Here is a 21,783-nt window from a genome sequence, read left to right as displayed (position 1 = left end):
TTACTTTCCTAACGGTTGCGAAGCCCACAAGATCTCCCAGACCTATGCAGGTGGATGAGAGACACCCCTGGAGACGGAAGGTGACCTTGTCAAAAACTGTAGAGTGCTCTGGCAACCCCCCACCCCCCCTTAACCTCCCACCACCTTTCTCACTCCCCGACTCAACCTCATCCGGCAGTCTGTGTAAACAAGCTATCAAGTATATTTACATTTTTAAAAAAAGGAAAAAAAAAGTGGATCAAATTAGTCGAAATCAATTCAATTCAAAACGATTATCCCTTGGTATGCTGATAATGGATGCATGGTCATTTTTGAATTATTTCATGTGTATCAGTCACTTCCCTCCCCCCAGCTGATTTACACATTTTTCTCATGGACTTAATATTTAACAATGGAAAATGAGCGGTTTCCTTCCAATCCCGGAGAATTACTTACAGGGCTTGTCCGTGAGTTGTCATATGTTTGTTTTTTCCAACAGTTGAAGATGGCAACACAGCAAGAAAGTCATGCTTGTAAAGCCTTAAAAGAAAATGATGAGCAAAAAAGAGTTGAGTAATCGCAGTGATTAACTTCATATTTAGTGCTACCTCAAGGCCTGATATTTTCATATCATGGATAAACCATTTTAACAGTTGGACTGTCATTGGTCTATTTGCTAAACAATGATCTCACCCCAATCGTCATGTAGGAAAACATAGAGATTTAAGAGATTTTGTGTCCAAAATGATCACTTCAAGTAACTTGCAATAAAGCAGCTGTTAAAATGAGATAGGATTCTATTATTATTGTATATTGCTGTATCGCAAATATTAGTAAATAGAGTTCCTTTTAACAGAACAAAGTATAAGTAGTAATAAAGTAATAAGTGTATACTTCTGCCTACTCCCATTTTGAGCGTGTAAGGAGAATAAAATATACATGCGACAAAGGTGAGATGTGAATCTTTGTAAAAGAGGTAATCAATCAATAAATAAATTAATAAAACAAGACAATTAATACTGTGCTACATAGCAGCAAAATAGTACGTTTGTGCCGTATTGTTGGACTTGTCGATCGGTCAAGGGCTGCCCGAGTCAAATTGACGTCCAGTCACAAAATTAAAATGGACTAAAATGCACTGAAGAAATAAAATTAATGGAGCGATAGACTTTTTTGTTGCCTTCCCTGTTTGTGTGTTGGGTAAAATGGCCTGCCGCTAAAAGAAAATCTACCATACGTTGGCAATTGAAAAGTCTGTGTGTTGTTTTTTTATGTAACTTTTTATTGTTATGTTTGAAAAAATTGACTGCATACACAAACAACCCATAATATTATTGACTTGTTGTGCTCCCAACTCTACCCATGTGAAAATTCCTGGAACGCGTCAATCATCCCGGACCACAGTACATAGCTGTGGGTGTGTTACATGTGGCCGGTTACATTTACACCGATACGACATTTCATGCGAACCTCTCTGTTTTCCCAGAGAATGGCGGAAGCGGAAATGGAGTCCCAGAAAATTGAGGCTCACATGTCCATCCACGAGAGGAAACAGCAGATCGAAGCCCAAGAGGAGGCATGGAAGGTGAAAGGCCATGGAGCCGCCAATGACTCCACCCAGTTCACAGTGGCCGCGCGTATGGCCAAGAAAGGTGAGAGGATTTCCTGACCCCCTCCCTCGTCGCTAAAATCAATTTACAGTCAGCTTTCTGGCCTGAAGTCCTTTTCCTCAGTGGGCAGCTCAGGAAAAAAAAAAAAGACTCCTTTTACCCTTCACCAGGCCACGCAGGCGGTAAATGATTTAAAGCTTGTTTATGGAGGAGTCTGGGTTTTGGGCAGATAATTATAAAAAAAAAAATAAATAAATAAATAAATAATCAAAAATAAATAAATGAGAGGGAAAAAAAGGATTTGCATGTGCCCTCACACAATGCTAGAATTATTTCCGAAAATTGTTCATTACTGGTCAGAAGGTTGGGAAATGTGTGCAATGGGGTGGAGGGTGGGGGAGGGAAGGGGGTAGTGATCCTCTGTCATGAGCCATGAATGTTGTTATTCAATAATAAAGAAAGGTATTTTTAGAAAAGTGTAATATTGTGTTTATATTAAGCTGACTTTGACCGTCAACACCAGAGGTTCTCAACTTCCTGCGTATCCCCCCCAAGTCAATCCAATTTTCCACAGACCTCCATTTTAGTGTCCCTCGTACAATAGGGGCTATTATATTTAGATATATGATCTGATTCAGCGTGACTCATCTGACATTTATTCACAACTGAATTTTGCCAAAATGTTACTATTGCTTTCTTCCTTATGAATGGGCAGGTTTTTATTTTTACCAGTTGTTCAATTTCCTTTTAAAAGGAAATGCATCTGGTGTTAAGTTATTACTATTAATTATAATCAGGTCTAGACATTTCTGGCTAATTGTGTTTTAAAATGGTTGAATTAAATGTTGCAATCAGTTCATTAAAGTCAATAATGCAAATCTTTCAGAGGCGGAAAACAAGGAAAAGTATTCGCATAATGCTAAACCGTCCATTTGACTGCATTTACTCTCCTGTTTTACTTATAATGATAATAATAATAATAATAATACTAATATTAGATATTATTATTCATATCCATCAAAGAATTACTGCAGAATTATGCAGTCTTATGAAGTGGTTTAGTGGTTTGGTGCTTTGATGAAATAAAACTAATGGAGGGATTGGGGTGGTAGGAGATATTGCCATTTGAATGTTTCTCCAGATGGTGAGTGTTGTGACCTCTCATTGCTTTTGGTCTTTGTGTTTTCATGCGTCAGGTTTGGCCTCCCCCTCCGCCCTCCAATCCCCAGTGCTGCCCAAATCCAAGAACAGCAGCAGCAGCCCCCCCATCTCCAAACCGCACGATGGTCAGTCCTTCACTGCCGGTAACTCCTTAAACTCCTGTTCCACGTGTTGTTTTTCTACCAGTTTTATTGAAACAATCCTACTGCTGAGCCAATCTCATTTAAACTAATTTATGTCATTGAGAAATTAAAAAAAAAAAAACGTAAACGTAGACCTCTAACACACCGGTGTGTGCACAGATATTAGGGCCATTCCGGATCTGGAGCTGGAGTCGGACAGGAAGCTGGATAAACTGGAGTCTTTCCTCGGCAAACTCAACAGTAAAGGTTGGTTGCAGCTCATTTGTCATCTCTGCCAGACATTTAAAACACATTTAAATAGCATACATCTCCCTTTAAAGCACAACGTGACCTATTTAAGTGTAAGCTTGGTAAATCAGTATGAACCTGTAAGCAGCATTATATAGATTATGTCTTATTTTTTCCACTTCCTAGCATCTGGAATGCCTGAGGTCACCATCACGGTCACAGAGAAGAAGGTCAAAGAAGTGATGAACCTCGAAGACGAAACCTTTTCCAAGTTCTACCGCCAAGTGGAGGAGCTGCCCACAGTGGCCAACGCAGTGGAGATAGACGATGATTTCGACGCCATCTTCGGCCCCCAGATGCCAAAGTAAGCCCCTGTTAGACGGAGGTTATCGGCGAAAAGCCCGGGGCGGGGTCGACTCACCCGGTAACTTTCCGGACTCTCCCCAGGCTGACTTCGGAGATGGTGCAGCACAAGCGGGCGGTGCGGCCATCGCGCAACGTCCAAGCATCAAGGAACCCCTTGAAGATGCTGGCCTCCAGAGAGGACATCAGACATGAGTACATGGAACAGAGGCTCAACATCGGTTTGCTCGAGAGCAAGAGGATGAAGGCGGAGAAGAGTGAGTGTTGAGGGATGAGGGTCAAAACACACATACTAGTGCCTAATTCCTATTCTTGATCGTATCGAAGCCCTTCAATGCACTCAGAAGTAAAAGCTATAAAATCCAAACTAAACGTATTTGTCTTTTAATCGAGTGCCAAAAAGCACTGAAGAAACAATATGTCTTCACAACTGTAATTGATAGCTATTGTTTTCTTTTATCAAATTACATTTTTTGCTGGCTTTCGTTCAAGACCTTACTTTTTCAAACCATCAACCACTCGACTGTTTCTTCATGTTGGACTCTTCAGAGTTTTGAAGCTCGAGAGTGTATGACTGCGTGTATGTAGCTGATACAACACAGCAGGAGAGCGCCGACAAACATGTTTCCTCTGTGATATTAACTTGAAGATACCGACCTTCATATTTACATCCGCTGTAAAAGGGAAGCAGCGAGCATTTGCTTCTGTCACGTCAGGCGACGGCCCGTCACTTTGTTTCACAGAGCCGTGACCAAAAACCCCTTCGGGACCTGAGCTGACCTACATCTGTAGGCCGGGCTCCCATTTCCTCCCTTTGTACCGAGTAGTCCTCAAAAGCGCCGCATTGTTTTTTTTTAATGTTCTTTTTTTTAATTTTACTGCCCATAGTTTGGCATTCGAGAATAACCACAAAGTCACCGTGGTAACTTTATGGTCATTTCTTTCTTCCCATGCCCTTGTTATGGGAGTAGTAGTCAAATGTAATGGTTAATATAAAGTCTTCCTCCCCACTTGTTGTGCTCTGTTTATCGCAGTGAACAAGAACTCCGGCTTCTCAGAAGTGGCCCTGGCCGGTCTCGCAAGCAAGGAGAACTTCAGCAATGTCAACCTGCGAAGTGTCAACATTACCGAGCAGATGTCCAACAACAGCGCCGTGCCTTACAAGAAACTCATGCTCTTGCGCGTCAAAGGTCAGTCAAAAGGCCAGATGGAAAATGGCCGCATCAGGAGATAAAATCCCCTTTTTAAAATTCCACTTAATAATCCACATCAAAAGACCTACTAGTTCTTTTAATTTTCATTTCATTTTTTTTTCATTCAAGTAATTCAATAGTACAGTTTCATTTGCTTTTATAAGCCTGTAAGTCTGATTCACCTTTTTTTTTTAAATCGCTACACCATGTGTTGTAAATAAATGAATAACTCCTCAATTATTGAGCTCCTCTGGGGAAAAAAAAGCAATGTAATCCGCAATGTTTTGTTTGTGTGTGTGCATGCATGTGCTAAGGGTTTGCTGGTTTAAAGCAGCTTCGCTGGAAATAGGTGATGTCACACATCACAATTGTGTGTTTGCTGACCGTGGTTTGGCAATCTTTCTATTAGCTTGCACTGACAGCTGCAGGGTTGCGGTTGGTTAACTGTTGTTTTCAGAAGCCGTAAATATACTATAGCTATACTATAGCAAATACATATTTTTTGCTGTTCCTATGAAAATGTTTTAAACATGTTTAAAAAGGAATGACTGCAAACAGCTACAGAACAGACTCTGAAAGCCAACTTGGGATTTATGTTTATTTTCCATTCCCAGTATCGTGCGATGTTTTCAGTCATGTTTTTAAATGTTTCTTTGTAAGCGTTTTATCACAGTGATATCCTCAAAGCTGTCTCATTTCACTGAAATTATATAAATACTGTAAATTCCGGACTATAGAGCGAACCTTTATATAGGCCGCACATACTAAAGAAAAAAGAAAAAAGAATTTGTACATATATAAGCCACACTTGTCCCCATTGAAACATGAGATATTAACGCAACAACGATTTTTTTGAAAACTTTTCACTAAATAAATGACAGTAACATCTCCAACTACCAGTACATAATGCAAAAGCCACCATAATTACCCTATAAAAAGCCATAAATTATCTGCATCGCTGTAAAAAGCCGCAGTTCTCAAAGCATGTGAAAAAAGAAGCGGCTTATATGCCAGAATTTACGGTATAATGATTTAAAGTGGCTAGGTCTTTTTTTTCTTCCTCTCTCTCGCTCTCTGTCTGTGAGCGTCAGCAGTGCGATCTATTTTGCTCCCTGTTGACATCGGAGCCGAACCCAAGCTCGTGAGCGTTGCTCAACTTTCCCTGTTGCTTTGAACCGTCTTGTTTATTTCAAAAGACATTCAAAAAACCTTCAACCTGCCGATGAGGCAGAGGCAGTCGCAGCTAACTTATTCTTACTCAACAGGATGGAATAAAGAAGAACTGCACTTTTTTTAAAAGTAGTGCTTCAAAGGATGTTGCTTCAATGATGTCCTTTCCGAAGGATATCTAAAATAGGAAGCAAGAGATGGTCTATTTTTGCACCTCCTCACTCCTGTTGCTGACAGCTGTGGCTCTAAATCATCCCCGGCCAGGTCACCTCACAATGTCCTGGGCTGATCTGCTTTTTTAAAGTGTGTCGTCCAGGGCAAATCCACTAAAACTGGACATTACGGTCACCAATAATCACGGCTGAAGGGTCAGAGTTGGAGGATAGCCCCTGTGGAGAGTTTAAAAAAAAACAAACAAAAAATATAGTCAAAAGAACATGAACTTAAAAGTGAGTTTGTTTGTTTTTTAAATATAAAGAGGTGCATTTGGTTGGGCGGATGCAGAATTCTAAAACCGTAATGATTGGCATCCCGTGACATCCCGTGATTGGCATGACATGATGTGATATTAAAAAGTCTGTGTCTGTTTGTCTGTGTTACTGGACACCAGGCCGACGGCACATCCAGACGAGGCTGGTGGAGCCCAGAGCCTCCTCCCTGAACAGCGGTGACTGCTTCCTGCTCATCACACCCCACCACTGCTTCGTCTGGAGCGGGGAGTTTGCGAACGTCATTGAGAAAAACAAGGCGAGTCTGGGACGGATATGATTGGTGTTAGACGCACCGGTAGATGTTTGACACGTGTCACGTGAAAACAGCTGTGGGATGTCGACACAGGCAAAGGACGATGAGTGTGCAGCCGAAACGAAGGGCCGGGGGGGGGGGGGGGGGGGATGTCCAAGAGTGTGTTTCTTGTAGCCGAGACAAACGGATCTGTTGTTGAAAAGGTCTGATCAGAGGTGACCTCACTGTGACACTGATAGAAAGTGCTAAGCCGCGACTTATTCACTAGGGCCGCTTTTGTATCTGTGACAAGGGACATAGTTATAATTTAGATCAGCTTATAATGATGTTTTCTCCCTCGCTGGACAAAAAGGCTCATTCTCGGTGAGTCGACGGGCAAGGGTCAACGTGAACTTTTCTAAAGCTGGAAACATCACTCTTCAAATAATGCCTTCACTTGTGGGAGAAGTTGCAAATTAATGGATTACTGGTTTGTGTCAATGTTTTAAAAGATTTTGTGATCAATTTTGTGAACCAGCTGCAGGAGTGTTTTACTATATCTGAAGCGATAGCTGAAAACAAATTATCATTAACTCATAAAACTGAGGGGTCATCTTGTGTTGTTTTTTTTATCTAGCAATTTATTTATGTATTACTTTTCCATAAAACTCATGGATGACATCATCACATTTATATTTTTTAATTCTGACCCCATACAAAAACGTCCCAAAACTCACATATGAATTCATTTCTCAGGGAACTAATTCTTATAAGCTCATAAACCTTCGGGGGTCATCTTGTTTTGTTTTTTTATTTTATTTATTTTGTTATTTATTTACAGGAAGCTTATTGACGACTTTATCACATTTACATATTTGGAACATTATTTTACAATTCTAACTATACAAAAACAACACAAATTCACATAGAAATTATTTTATGAAGCTTATTCATGTATTTATTTATTTTTTCATAGGCGTCAGAGTTAGCCAACTTTATCCAGAGCAAGAGAGACCTCGGTTGTCGTGCAAAATATGTCCAAATCATTGAGGAGAGTGTCAACGTAAACAGTCACGCTGCCAAGGAGTTCTGGAAGCTGCTGGGAGGCCAGACCAGCTACCAGTGTAAGCCACCAGATCGAGCTGAGTCTCTCCCCATTTATTATCTGATTTTTTTGGGGACCTCAGTTTTGTTTTGTTTTTTTTTTAAGTCTTCGTCTCTGTCTCTGCAGCTGCAGGAGCGCCAGATGAAGATGAGCTGTACGAGGGTGCCATTGTGGAGACAAACTGCATATACCGGCTGATGGAAAACAAACTGATACCCGATGATGATTTTTGGGCCAAGATGCCCCGCTATTCCCTGCTCAATCCGACAGAGGCACGAAGACACAGATCGCTCACCGGGAACTTTTTTTTTTTTTTTTTCAATGGTTATTTTGGGGCCAGAAATTGACCTTCCTTGTTTGTTTTTTCCCCACGCAGGTTTTAGTTTTCGACTTTGGCAGTGAGATGTACATATGGCACGGGAAGGAAGTAACGCTGGCACAGAGGAAGGTGGCTTTCCAGCTGGCTAAACACCTGTGGAATGGCACCTTTGATTACACCAATTGTGACATCAACCCGCTTGACCCTGGAGAGTGTAACCCACTCATCCCGAAGTAAGGAAATGCATTCACCCCCTCACCCATTCACAGTCTTGTTGTGGTTTACCTTTAACCCTTGTGTTGACTTGCAGGTCAAAAGTGACCCACTACCATGTTTAGCTGTAGAAAAAACACCTTAACCTATTTTTTTTATAACTTGAGATTGTATGACTTTTCCTAAAGAGACCCCCTAATTAGAAAAAGTGATACTTCTTTTTTGTTTATGTTTCCATGTGGGCTGTACACCACTAGGGTACAAAGATTGTCTTATGGGTCATTTTTGACCCGTAGGACATGGGGAGTAAACACAATGTTAAGATCGCACGAGGGTTAAAAATGTTAAATGTTTTTCACTGCAAGAAAAACCAGTGCCTGTTTGGCAAAAGATTTATTTTTTCCCATTTGCAGAGAGTTTGCACTTGGATGAACCAATGCAAGAAAAAAAAAAAAAAACACCAGGATGAAAAGATGCTTCCATGCTTTGTCTCAGCAAATAAGACTATTTGCATCCACGGCCACATTTTCTTTTTAGCACCTCCCTATTAATTTGTAATAATTTTCATCACCGTTTCTCTACCATTTTTGCAGGTTATCATGAAGAAACATACTTGAAGGATGTAAAACATGAGGCCTGTAAAAAAACATAACTGTCACTCCTTGTTTGTCCGAGATCAAATTATCCCATATTCGTTTTATATTGTCACTGCATGGATGATGCTTAAATATTTTTATGAATTATTTCCATCTTCCATCATCTTCCTATATCCTATAATGGCAATAACATGGCCCTCTACTGTGACAAGAAACACAAACCACAACATCACTGAGTTTCTTGTCACCCACAGGAAAGGCCAGGGTCGTCCTGACTGGGCGGTGTTTGGCAGACTGACCCATCACAACGAAACCACCCTGTTCAAGGAGAAGTTCCTGGACTGGAGCGACACCAGGAAAACCCCCAGCCCAACAAAAGCCAACAACAACCACCTCAGCTATCAAATGGTAAAATAAATAGATGAAATTTGGTTTTTTTATCCTTTTGGAATGTAGTCTTCTTGGTTTTCAACTTGGATTTTCCTCTCAGGAACAGCCGCCCGCTGAGCAGCCACGTGCCTACGACGCCTCCCTGATGATGCCCCTCCATCAGGCACCCATCTTCACCGTACTGGAAGGGTTCAACGTGGGCCGAGGCTACGGGCTGGTGGAGGCAGAGGACTGGCGGAGCTATGAGGTCAGCACGCTGGTGGTGGAGGTTTGGCACATCCTGGAGTTTGACTACAGCCGCCTGCCGCGCCAGAGCATCGGCCAGTTCCACGAAGGCGACACCTACGTCGTGAAGTGGAAGTACATGATCGGCACCGCAGGTCAGGATCTTGAGAAGCCCCCTCAACTTTTTTAGTTTCTTATTTGTCTGCATTTTTCTTTAGTTTTTAACTTCTGAAATGAAGAAAATGAAATACAGCAAATGAATATATTTACAGTGTGTGTGTGTGTGTGTGGTCTTGCATGTGAGTGAATGCGCACAAACACACACGTTAAAGTTACTTTAAGCAAAGTTACTCATTGGTCTTGGTCATTGATGAATCATACATAATAATATGGAAAACACAACATAATCGTCAAGTCAGATTTTATTTGTATAGCCCCAAATCACAACACAGTTGTCTCATGACACTTTCCATGTAGAGCCAATCTGGACCACATTCTTTAAAATAGAAACCAACATTTTCCCAATGAGTAACCACTTGGCAACAGTGACAGGGAAAAACTGCCTTTTACTTTGGCAGAAACCTTGGACAGATCCCAGCTCAATGCTGGCGGCCTTCTGCCTCGACCAGTTTGAGTAGGAAGAGAAAGAGCAAGAGACAAGTGTTAGGTGGAACAGGCTCAATTGATCTTATCCTAATTATTACAGTAGTGCAAACAATTATATGGTATTAGCTGAAATGATAATGACTATAAGTTTGATATTCATAAAACAAATAAAGATTGTGTTGTAGCTTAGGCCATGCCCCCTGGAAGAGGAGGAATGAGAGACGTGTGTGATGGAATATATCAATACGGGTGTCTTTCTGTCTCGACCGGTTAGGGTAGAAAAAGAGAGAGATAGAAATGAACAATGTGATAGAGAGGGAGGTGGGTATTGGGGTTGAAATCACAAAAATTCTTACCAATGATAAAGGTGGTGCTAACGGTTACATGGTAATAGCTGTAATGATAAAATAGTAACTTTAATATTAATAAAGTAAATCGCAATGGTGGGCGCTTGGCAGGACCGCTATAGTAGATCAAGCCATGTCCCCTGGGAACCTGCAAAATGAGAGAGCCCAAGGACTTAGGAGATGATATAAGGTTACTATCATGCAGTGGTGACAGGTCATGAGTACAGACAGGAAGGGATGAGAGGGAGGAATGACAGAAGTGCATTATGGGATACACCTCAGCAGAGTATGACAGCATAACTACAGGCTAGCCAAGAAACCTCTATAAGCTTTCTCAAAACTAACAATTTTAAGCTGATTTTCAAACCGAAGATTCCAGGGCTTTTTTTTTTTTTTTCTATTAATTTTTTCTTTCACTCCGGCCTTGTTAGTTGGAAAGAGACAGAACCCACAGCAGGTGAAGACGGCAGGGCCGGGAAAGGAAAGATGCTGCTACTTCTTCTGGCAGGGTCGAAACTCCACCGTCAGTGAAAAAGGAACCTCGGCACTGATGACGGTAGAACTGGACGAGGAGCGGGGAGCGCAGGTATGCGGAAAAACACCACATCCACACTTCCACATTTTCTTAATTTCACCCCTCTAAGCTTTGTCTCCGTTTCCTTCATCCTCTTCCAGATTCAAGTCCAGCAGGGAAAAGAGCCTCCCTGTTTTCTGCAGTGCTTCAGAGGGGGGATGATCGTCCATGCGGGGAAAAGGGAAGAAGAGGAGGAAAACTCTCAGAGTATGTCCACATGATTTAGTATTGCAACATGAGTAGTAATATCCATAACATTACCAAAATATTTCTATAACATGGACTTATGGCTCTAAATGAGGAATTAAAGGGACAGATTTATTTTGTTTAAATTGTCCCCCCCGCCCCCCATTTTACACACACTTACATTGTAAATCATGGGTTTTTCCATTTTCTCCAAATAGTAAGATGACATGTAACCCAATTTATCTGCCCAGCAAATTATAAATAAATACTAAAAATCAGAAATGCAAATATATAAATATCCTCACCACAAAATAAGAATCCTGTAAAGAAATACATTGATAATGATAACAGTAAAAAAAAATGTGGTCACAAAAAATTGCACAACAATTGATCATGTCAATCAATTGCCCTTTTGGGGGGCATTGGGAGACTTATCAGATTGTTATCAGTTGTAGTAATATTATTTGGACATTGCTTTACTTTTGAATCAATGAGCTTTTCCAATTAAAGAGTTAACAGTAATAACTAGATTTAATATAATTAAATTATATATTATTGAACGTGAATTTTCTGCCCCAATTTTGGCACCTCCTGGAGTAATTGGCACCCTCAGCGTTTGCTAATATTTCTTAGTGGTCCACCTGCCTTTACCAAACAGCTGTGTTGAAATGCAAATTTCACTCTCACATTTAGCTGCTCAGAATGCTTAGACCATTGAATGCAACATGTTGTATATGTACATGTATTTTTTATTTTTAGCTCCAATATGTTTTTTTTATCCAGGCCTCTGAAATCTTTTTAGTTTGTGAATATACATATAAATATTTATAGCTAAAAACATTGTTTCATGTATTATTATCATAAACATCACCCGCATTTGTCAGTAAGGAGATTTTCTAATTAATTTGACGATTTGATTGTTACCATCGAGTAAATGCTCATCTTCCAGATGACTGGCGCCTCTACTGCGTACGTGGTGAGCTGGAGATGGAGAGCCACCTGGTGGAGGTGGCCTGCCACTGCAGCAGCCTGCGCTCCCGGGTCTCCATGGTCCTACTGGGCGTCAGCCAGGCCCTCATCTACCTGTGGCACGGCTGCAAGGCTCAGCCGCACACCCGGGAGGTGGCGTGCACCGCCGCCAACAAGATCAAAGAACAGTGAGAGGGGGGGGGTCGAATTCTGGATGGATTCGCTTCTTTTTTACATTTTGGTGTCGTCTTAAGCGCTGCACCTTTTTCTTTTGTTCAGCTGTCCTCTGGAGGCAGGCCTTCACAGCAGCAGCAAGATGACCATCCTGGAATGCGATGAAGGAGCGGAGCCCGCTGGATTTTGGGAAGCCCTCAGTAGGAGGGACAGGAAAGCGTATGACTGCATGCTGCAAGGTGGGGAAAAAAAAAAATTTTTTTTACCACTACATGTATCTTATTAAATGCTCCTATACAAACTTAACCCGGAAAACTATATAACATCCTAAATTCCTGTATTCTGTTCAGCTCTCCTTATTTTTACTTGAACATCACATACTTGCAAAACCCCTTACTGTCTCCAATACACAACCACTAAACTGCATGTCTTAAGAATAATTCATCCTTTATTAATCCCCCGTGAGGAAATTCATTCTCTGCAATTAACCTGTCATGGATGAACCATGAGCGGTAGGTCGCCATCCGTCAGTGGAGCAGTTAGGGGTTCGGTGTCTCGCTCAGCAACACTTCGACACGCTAGGAGGAGCTGGGAATCGAACCAGGAATGTTTGATTCCAAGGATTGCACTACCTCCTGTGCTGCACTACATTCAATGTAATGTTGTGTCATAAGAGACTACTAAAAATTTGTGTCAACACACAATATCTAATAGCAAAATTCAGTGTTCAGTGCATTATTTCCCCTCGTAGTTCAAATAAAAAACGTAAAAACGAGTTGCAAGTTTTCTTCATAACCGAATGCAAATATTGCATAACATATTGTAAAGATATTACATAATGAATTCTTACAAAACCACAAATCAGGTTTGTGCTGCGACAGTGAAGGCTCCCCAGAGGACCCCCATGTATCACATGTCACTGGACTTGTTTTTCATTGCGGAAAAAAAGCATCGCTGCTCAGCTGGGCGCCAGATGTGGCGCAGGGGGACTCATATGTCTTGCGTTTTTTTTGTCAGGTTTGGTCGATGTCGCGGCTTGTATGTTTCAATAAGAGGTTGGCAACAGAGGAAAGTGGGGTTATTTGCTAGACATTACATTTAAATGTGATTAGCAGATGTTTTTATTTTCTGTCGACTTCTACTTAAAATAAAGTACTTCAATTGTCTCTTTGACCCCATTTTTGAAAGAGCCTGTAAGTGATACTGTTTAGCTGAGCCCTTACTTATGTGTCATCTTGTTTGACCTTTGACCTTCCCAGACCCAGGCAGGTTTAACTTCACACCGCGCCTGTACCAGCTGAGCAGCAACTCGGGGGAGTTCTTGGCTGTGGAGTTCCTGTACCCGGCCAGGGAGCCCAGCCAGGTCAACTCCATGCCTTTTCTGCAGGAGGACCTTTACTCAGCATCCCAGCCAGGTACACACAAACACACACACACACACACACACACAGAGTGGTTTGAATATAAAACATCTGATCAGGCAATGTGGGAAAACAAGGTGTTTGAGTTGTTTGATAAGACAGAGAAAAGGCATAATTTTATTAAAATGATGATAATGAAAGTGAAAATGCTAAGAATTAAAGTAATATGATCGTTAAACCAACCCACATCATGTATCATGCTTAGTTTAATTTGAAATTGAGTGTGTAAGAGGTAATTGCTGTTCCTATTTGAGCCTGTCAGTTGGGAGTCTTATTTATAGTTTATCAACCCTGTTTGTATGACTCAAGGAAGTATCAAAAAAATCTATTTTTACCGGCTTAAATCTTGAAAGCATGGACCAAACCGTGCACTTAAAAGTCTTGAAGATTTAAGATACAGCATGTCGTAATCTTGCCCCTCACCCCCCCGTCTCTCCACATTTAGCTCTGTTCCTGGTCGATAACCACCACGAGGTCTACCTGTGGCAGGGCTGGTGGCCTCAGGAGAGCGAGAGCACCGGCTCGGCCCGGATCCGCTGGGACTCGGACAGGAAGTGTGCAATGGAGACGGTGCTGCAGTACTGCAGAGGTATTCCACACCCTGATATTGTCAGAGCTGACTTTAACGGTCAGTGGAAAGTCTTGAACCCGGATATTGAAGATGTATCGATTTAAAGGGTTTTCAATAAATTTGTGGTTACATCTTAAATATTCGTTATGCTCTACGTAGCGTTATCATTCTCATCAGTCTTGCTTTCAATTTTTTTTTTTCAGGAAAAGCGGTTGTCAGGATTGCGCTGCTAGAAAGCCACCGATTATTATTTTGCAGTAAATGGATATACGTGCAATATCAACTTATTATGATGTATCATGGATATTTTTGTATCACTAGGCGTGAAACATCATCCTGGTGTCTTGGGAAAGTTTCCTTTTTCTTTGTATTTTTTTATTTTATTCAGGTAAATTAAACAAACAACAACAACAAAAAAAAAAAAACAATTTACATCCCTACCACAAATTTAACCACTGGAAAATATGGGAAAAGAACTGAAAAAAAAATAGCAAGAAATATGTAAACCAAAAAAATTAGGGTCCCTGTGTCTAATTCTAGAATGTTTATTTATATATATATATATGTATATATATATGTATATAAACATACACACACACACACACACACATATACATATACTGTATCATTTGTTTTAAACATTTGTATTTGTAATCCATTATTAACTACTTAATCATTATTGATTAAACAGTTGTTGTTGTTTTTTTTTTTTTATTAAATATGTTGGAATATTTTACTTAAGTAGCCAATAATTAAGCAGGTTACTCCCACCAGAGGAGATCAAGGATATAAAAAAAAAAAAAAGCGAGAAAGAGAAGAGAGAGATTTGTCTAATAATAGCAGCAGTACAGTTTCACTGCCAGGCAAACACACACTCAAACACACACATAATCAGCATTAAAATTTCACCCGGCTCTCGCATGCAGAGTTGGCCTCGAATGATACCAGATATCAAGTGGTCTTGATTAAAATTGTGTTAGTGCAGTAAATTATTCTACGAATGAGACACTGAAAAGAAACCTTTCCCTCTCCCTTCCTGGATTTTTGTATCAACAATTTATAAAACTACGATCAAGTATTTTCATTTAAAAAAAAACAAAGATGAATAAGGGGACAGTTGTTTGTTCAGACGGTGTAGCAACCGAGGCTCAGAGAAAAAAAATTAGACGTCAGACGATCGTGTTATAGCACGGTCATATTTACATATGGGATCGGTTCTCTTTTAAGAAAGCATAGAGTGATAATAACCTGCAATAACACGGTTCTGCTGTCAGTCTATTGAGTGTATCAAGAATAATGATGTATCATTCAACTGCCAAGCTTCCGGCAGAGACGCTCACGTTATTCCGTCAGTGTTTAGAAATAAAAATTGAGAAATTAATTCCGTGAAAAACCTTGTATTCCACAGAAAAGAATGAGAAGAAGCCGCCCAAAGCCTATCTGATCCACGCCGGCCTGGAGCCACTCACCTTCACCAACATGTTCCCCAGCTGGGAGCACCGAGAGGACATCGCTGAGATCACTGAGAGGGTGTGTTTGTGTGTGTGTGTGTGTGTGTTTGTGTGTGTGCGTGTAGATGAAATTGCATTATCTCATCACTCCCAGTTTCACTATCTGATATGAACCTCGCAGTGTCTGCGTACGGATGTGGCCGCACGCTGATTCACTCAGCTGAAACACCGATGTGTATGTGGTACAACATCCAGGCCACATGGAAGCCATTATCATTATTGACCTCCTAAATTCAATTTATTATCCACTATCCGACTCTTCTTGTGCTTTTTACATTGAAAACGTGTGTCTGTCTGTGTGTGTGTGTGTGTGCATGAATGCGTGCGTGTGTGTGTCCGCGTGCTTCCAGGAGGCAGAGGTGTGTAACCAGATTATCCTGGTAGAAGACGTGCTGGCCAGGTTGTGTAAAACCATGTACCCCCTGGCTGATCTTCTGGCCCGGCCGCTGCCCGAGGGCGTGGACCCTCTCCGCCTTGAGGTCTACCTGTCAGATGAGGACTTTCAGGTAAAAAAAAAAAAAACTTTTGACAGTCCATCTGCTTTTTTAAAGATATTTGAAAAAGATCTCTAGCAGCAGGGCCGCTGTCCTTCGGCCAAACACACCAACAAAATCTCATAGTGACCTGGGCAGTTCCGTTATTTATCGAACCCCGAATGCCACTCTTCAAGTTGAAATCCAGTCTGGTCCATGACCCAGATTTTCCGCCTTACTGAGATCTGAATTATGAATTGAAAGTCTGATGATAATCAATCATTTGTGTGTAAAGCTCACTTTTTTCATCACTGGTGAATGAGCTTGAAGTGTTGGGCTTGAAAAGTTTCTCTAGGAGCTATTTGGAATATTTGGAATGAGAGAAGTCCATGATGGGATGTCCCAATGCTGGTGGTCTTCTGTGTTGACCGGTTGGAGTAGAGAGAGTGAGAGAGGGTTGGGAAGGACAGGCTGAAATGGTCTCTAATGATCATTTCGCTAACAGTTACATGGTAATATCTGTCACAATTAAATAAATAGCTTTAATATTCATAAGATAAATAACAAAGGTGAGCACCTGGCAGGATCGCGGTAGTAGATCAAGCCATACCTCCTTGGAGCCTGCGAAACGATTGAACCACGGGACTCAGGAGAAGATACAAGGTTACTGTCATGCATTGGTAAAGGTATGTAAGTGCAGACAAGATAGGAAGAAGAGAAAAAAAAAGAGAATGAGTAAAAATGCATGATGGAATATATCTTTTAGCAGTGCGCTATTCTGACATCATTCTTCAAATAACTGGTATTTTCAACTAACACAGTGTATGCCCAACATCTACATGTATATTGACACAATTTATTCAGATAATCACTTGATTTATAATTATTGAAATGCTTTTACAAAATGTCACTCAGAAACTATTAAATACTATGTTGGCTGGGCTCTAAAAAGCAGCTGTTTGCCCTCCATAGTACTTTGGAGTGCAGTAGAGCAGTAGAATACACACAAAAAAAAAAATCAATAATGTTCCCAAAGCCTTATGTTGTCAGTGTTCATTAGTTCTGACCTCAGCCCCCCTTTCTTTTTAATCCCTCTATTTTCCCCCTCATGTCTCGTGCGTGTCCATCCGCAAAAAAAAAACAAAAACTGTCATTCTACCCCCACACCAAGGGTGTAGGCGCTCACGGACAGGTGAGTGACCTTTGACCTGACACCGGCATGGATGACCCAGACCTGCAGTCCTGTGTCCTCACTCCTAAATCCTGTTTCCAATCACCAACTACTGTCTCTCCACCCGCCTTTTGTTTTTTTGTTTTTTGTTTTTCCCCCCGCTTGCGATGGACCCGCTAACTTTCCCGGTTTGTGTTAACGCTCACTTCTTGTCTACAAGCTGCCACGGCCACCTTTTACTGACTCCCGGACACCACTCGAAGAATGAATCTCACCGATGCATGAGTGTGTTCCCCCGGGGGATCTCGCAAGTTTTCGGGCTGATTTTGTGTGTGTGCGTGTGTGTGTGTGTGTGTGTCACAGAAAGCTCTTGAGATGACCAGAGAAGAGTACGCCGGTATGCCAGGATGGAAGCAAGTCAACCTGAAGAAAGCCAAAGGACTTTTCTAAACATTTGGACAGAGAGAGTGGAGAAGGGAGAGACGATGATGACGCCGTTGTCTTGTTCCGTCGCCATCTTTTGTTTTCGGCGCAAGGCAAAAGGCTGCCCCCGAGAGGACTTGCGATGGAAGGATGCGGACGGGACGAGAGAAGAGGGGATCTTGGGACAAGTGGGGTATGACAGCACCTCATGCCAATCGTGTTATTTTGCCGGAGAGACAATTCAGTGTGAGAGAATGCGCTCTAGCTTGTTCACTTCACTCCTCCCCACACCTGAGTTTGTGCATTTCAAATAATTTATATTTATATCAAAACCATATAGGTTTTTTGTTTTGTTTGTTTTTTTAAGAGCTAAATAAATTGTAAAATAAAAAAAGGCACGTGTCATGTTTAAATAGCCGGCTGTACAGATCACCGTTTGCTACTTAAAAGTCAAATTGACGCAGTTCGATTTGAACGTCATCGTGCTGGACTGACTGAGCGAAGGAACGAGAGAAAAGAAAAGAAATAAAATGGCGATGATGATGATGATGATGATGATGGTATGTATTGTTGAATCATACAGTGTATAGTGCCTTGCTTTTGTGTACAGTTTCTATACAGATCCTAGTCTGCATTTTGAAGACTCTTTGTGATAAAAATGAAATGTAAATGAAATAAACAGAAAGCTGGATATCAGGAACTGCTTCCCTGTCATTTCGAGTCGTCATCGATTCTCCACTAGAGGGCGCTACAGCACAAAATTTTCTTTTATCCCGGACACCAGCTCTATTTCAGAATCGCACATGATGATAAAGAATCTTGGCGAGTCACGTTTTTGGATAACTCGCGTCACTGAATGCAGTGTTTGACCCCGAATGTTCTCTGGTGGGCCAACATTGTAAGGTTTCAAAAACCTGGTTTTACACACACACACACATACAGCTTCTGTAATACACAGCACAAGATTTCAGTGTCCACCAACCCCCAAAATCAGTACCGCAGCATTTTTTTGTTTGTTCTTATGTCGTCTTTTCAAGTTGAATACGAGATAAATGTTGTGAAATTTTGCCGAAGTGTTTAGTTCAGGTGCCCTGTCGAAAAATGATATTGCTCTGAGACAATTGTGCCTCTGTATTGATATTATGTAGTATTCCATTCAGAAAGTAGATTATTTGTCGCAAAGTTGAAGTTGTCTTACACCTTTGGTTTGAACATCTGAAGAACACCCGCGTCCATAGACATACATTTAATAATATTATCGAATGTTTGTTCTTCCAATAATCATACCTCACTATGTCCCACATAAACAAAGAATTCAATGAGACTGTAGAGCGACCAGAACTTTAACCAGCATTTCATAACATTTATAATGCCCACTTATCAGCTGTGTGAGCCAGTTTAGTGTGTGTGATGGTTCTATATGGTGTTTTCACAAGCACAATTGGAGCTGAATCCATGTGAAGCTGTGGTAGGAATCTCAAAGACTTTCTGTCGCACCCAATTTAGTTTACAGACATGAGACCGCATTCTTTTATTTTTTTCCATTGTAAACATCTTGTAAACTCTGGTTTTTATTTGAACAAAACAAGAGGTGCACTCAGACTGAGGTCTCTGAAAAAAATCCGATGGGTTCCTTCATGGCTGGTGAAAATCTGCCTTCCTGCCGACAGACGGACAAATGGCAGCAAAACCATAACCTCAAGGTTAAAAAAAAAAAAAAGTCCTCAGTGTTTTTAAGTCATCCTGGCCCCAAAAAAACACTAGATGGTTTGAGTTTTTGGCAGAGGAGCACATGCATATGTTTTTCTCTGCTCCTGTTCAAACATCTTTCCAGGTCAATGGCTCCCGAACCAGTGGGTAGATGCACGGAAAGGAAGAATGCGGAGGAGAACAAAAGATGAATTAATCTTAATTCAAAAACTCCTTAAGTTGTTATGTCACACACATACACCCTCAACATTCCTACCAAGAAGATGCCCCACGCTCTCTCTCCAAAAAAAAGAACATCATAGCACATTTAGAGAAGCATGAAGGTGAATGCTTAATCACATTAGAATGGATAATGTGAGGAGCTGGAGGAGATATACTGTATATTCTCCACATTTAAATGTTTCTCTGATCCCTCACACACTCTGAAACTGAAATCTAATGGCCCTGAGAGTTTTCATGTTTCACCATCTCTACCGCTTTTTTTTTCCCCACATAGATTTTGCAGTTAAATTGATACCTGTTACTACAACCACAAACATGTCAGCAACAGAAATCTTGAGTAACTGTGTAATTCTGTTTATCAATTCTTGTGTAAACTTCAACAGAAAAACAGTCTTGATATTATGATGTCATCTTTTAGTTCAACGCTTTAGTCCCTCGCCAATTTTTGGGTAATTTTTTTAAAGAAAAAATATTTTGCCCTTATTACCAGTACTCATTGCTCTGCTCATTTTTAAGAATCATCTGATTTGGAATGCAATAATAAAAAAGAATTGACAAAATAAGTAAAAGAGGGAAATAAAATCAAGAACCTAACACTGAACACAGGACAGTGTTTTTCATATGTTCCCCTGATCTTTCTCCCAGTGAAATTCATATTGTATTTTATTGATGTATATATTTATACTGCTGCAGTCATTTCATGTATATCATTAGTGAAAGAGACAGCGTACAGACAGATAGTATTTATGAAACAAAATCCATTTAAAGGGGTGATTAAATGGTGATGTTGTTCATCCAGAACTGAATCATGTTATACAACAGTTATTACTCATTATGTACATTCCAGATCTGCATTCAGTATCTTTTGTTGTTGTTGTTGTTGTATGTTTTTTGTAATATGATGTCAGCATTGTTGTCCCCTCCCGGCGTATCAGCTTCAGCAAACCAAGATACCAAACCCCGTTCGCTGCTGATGCCGCGCAACATCTGCGATGCATGTCACTGTGAATTAAATCCCCTGCTAAATGAAATCACAACGTCCTTAATGAACATTTGACAGGAAGAGTCACGTAATTGGAGAAAAAAAGAAACATCCAATTACAGTGTAAAATCACTCGCCATACGCAGATGGGAACAGGGTAGGTTGAACAAAGAAGTGAAGCATTTAGAAAGTGTGTCACCGATCACGGACCTTGAAAGATGTTTTGTTACATTTACCCCCGTACACACAGGTGAAGGCAGCGTTTAACTGCCGGGCAAGTTAACACCACCACCTCATTTTCCAGGCTGTCCTCCAGCTCCACAGAAACACACGCACACACTTTCACATGCACACACTCTCAGATGTTCTCAGTATCAGCCGTTGGCCTGTGTGGAGGAACAAGAGCAATTAGAGGGGAATTTCATGCAATCACAGTAGAACAATATACACAGCAGGTTTCTGTTCATCCAACTGTTGCTCAATATTTTAACAGCTTTACTGACAGCCTGCTCCGAAAAAAAAAAGCAACAACACAGAAAAAGAAGACTTTTCTTTTTTCCAGGAAGGTTGGCAAGACATTGAGCGCAGTCTCTCCCTGCACTCGACCCCCCCCCCCCCACCCCCCCTTGCATGCTAAGTTGTTGGATGGTGAGCCTGAGCTGGATTATTCTGACACACATGCCTCCTCTGAACTTCTCTGGCCTGCAAGGAGTTTGATGTGTGACACGGTGCGTGTCCTCCCTCCCACTCCTCCCCACCCACTCGATGCAGCTTGCTCCAACATCCCCCACCCCTCTCTCATCTTGGTCTCTACGAAGACGGTGGGATGGTTCTTGTGTATACACACACACATACACAGGAACGCACACTGCCAGGTGTGTGTGTGTGTAGCCGTGAGTACGACTTGAACCGGATCCCAGTTTCTGTGCTGAGCTACCAACCGGCTTTGATACAGTCCTTTTACAGAATGCAAATACATTGATGCTCTGCTCCGTAACACAAGCACGCACGCTGTTGCTGTTGTG

The 21,783-nt window shown here is 41.2% G+C and overlaps 1 protein-coding gene across 28 annotated transcripts in view; it reads left to right on the top strand.

Annotated features, from left to right (window-relative positions):
- svila (supervillin a) overlaps positions 1-18,544 on the top strand; it is a 58,537-nt gene extending 39,993 nt beyond the window's left edge. For 12 of the 28 annotated variants that reach the window (XM_086160659.1, XM_086160658.1, XM_086160633.1 and 9 more), the window contains 24 exons: positions 24-80; positions 479-547; positions 1,466-1,631; positions 2,786-2,893; positions 3,053-3,139; positions 3,308-3,485; positions 3,569-3,741; positions 4,519-4,674; positions 6,458-6,594; positions 7,547-7,694; positions 7,802-7,947; positions 8,052-8,227; positions 9,058-9,211; positions 9,294-9,573; positions 10,803-10,957; positions 11,047-11,152; positions 12,081-12,288; positions 12,380-12,513; positions 13,534-13,689; positions 14,141-14,284; positions 15,675-15,796; positions 16,128-16,283; positions 17,422-17,442; positions 17,785-18,544. In XM_086160659.1, the coding sequence (XP_086016785.1) occupies positions 24-80; positions 479-547; positions 1,466-1,631; positions 2,786-2,893; positions 3,053-3,139; positions 3,308-3,485; positions 3,569-3,741; positions 4,519-4,674; positions 6,458-6,594; positions 7,547-7,694; positions 7,802-7,947; positions 8,052-8,227; positions 9,058-9,211; positions 9,294-9,573; positions 10,803-10,957; positions 11,047-11,152; positions 12,081-12,288; positions 12,380-12,513; positions 13,534-13,689; positions 14,141-14,284; positions 15,675-15,796; positions 16,128-16,283; positions 17,422-17,442; positions 17,785-17,871 (3,324 nt within the window). In that variant the 3' untranslated portion in view covers positions 17,872-18,544. The remainder of the gene's footprint in view (positions 1-23; positions 81-478; positions 548-1,465; positions 1,632-2,785; positions 2,894-3,052; positions 3,140-3,307; positions 3,486-3,568; positions 3,742-4,518; positions 4,675-6,457; positions 6,595-7,546; positions 7,695-7,801; positions 7,948-8,051; positions 8,228-9,057; positions 9,212-9,293; positions 9,574-10,802; positions 10,958-11,046; positions 11,153-12,080; positions 12,289-12,379; positions 12,514-13,533; positions 13,690-14,140; positions 14,285-15,674; positions 15,797-16,127; positions 16,284-17,421; positions 17,443-17,784) is intronic. The other 16 variants (XM_086160644.1, XM_086160646.1, XM_086160638.1 and 13 more) reach the window with 11 other exon arrangements.
- The last annotated feature ends 3,239 nt before the right edge of the window (positions 18,545-21,783 follow it).

This window comes from Fistularia commersonii, chromosome 15 (genome assembly GCF_037954325.1).
Source record: "Fistularia commersonii isolate RoL2024-O1a breed Wild chromosome 15, RoL_Fcom_v1.0, whole genome shotgun sequence".
NCBI classification, from domain to species: Eukaryota; Metazoa; Chordata; class Actinopteri; order Syngnathiformes; family Fistulariidae; genus Fistularia; species Fistularia commersonii.
The sequence above is the reverse complement of the archived record's forward strand: the minus strand, read 5'-3'. Positions and strand labels throughout refer to the sequence as shown.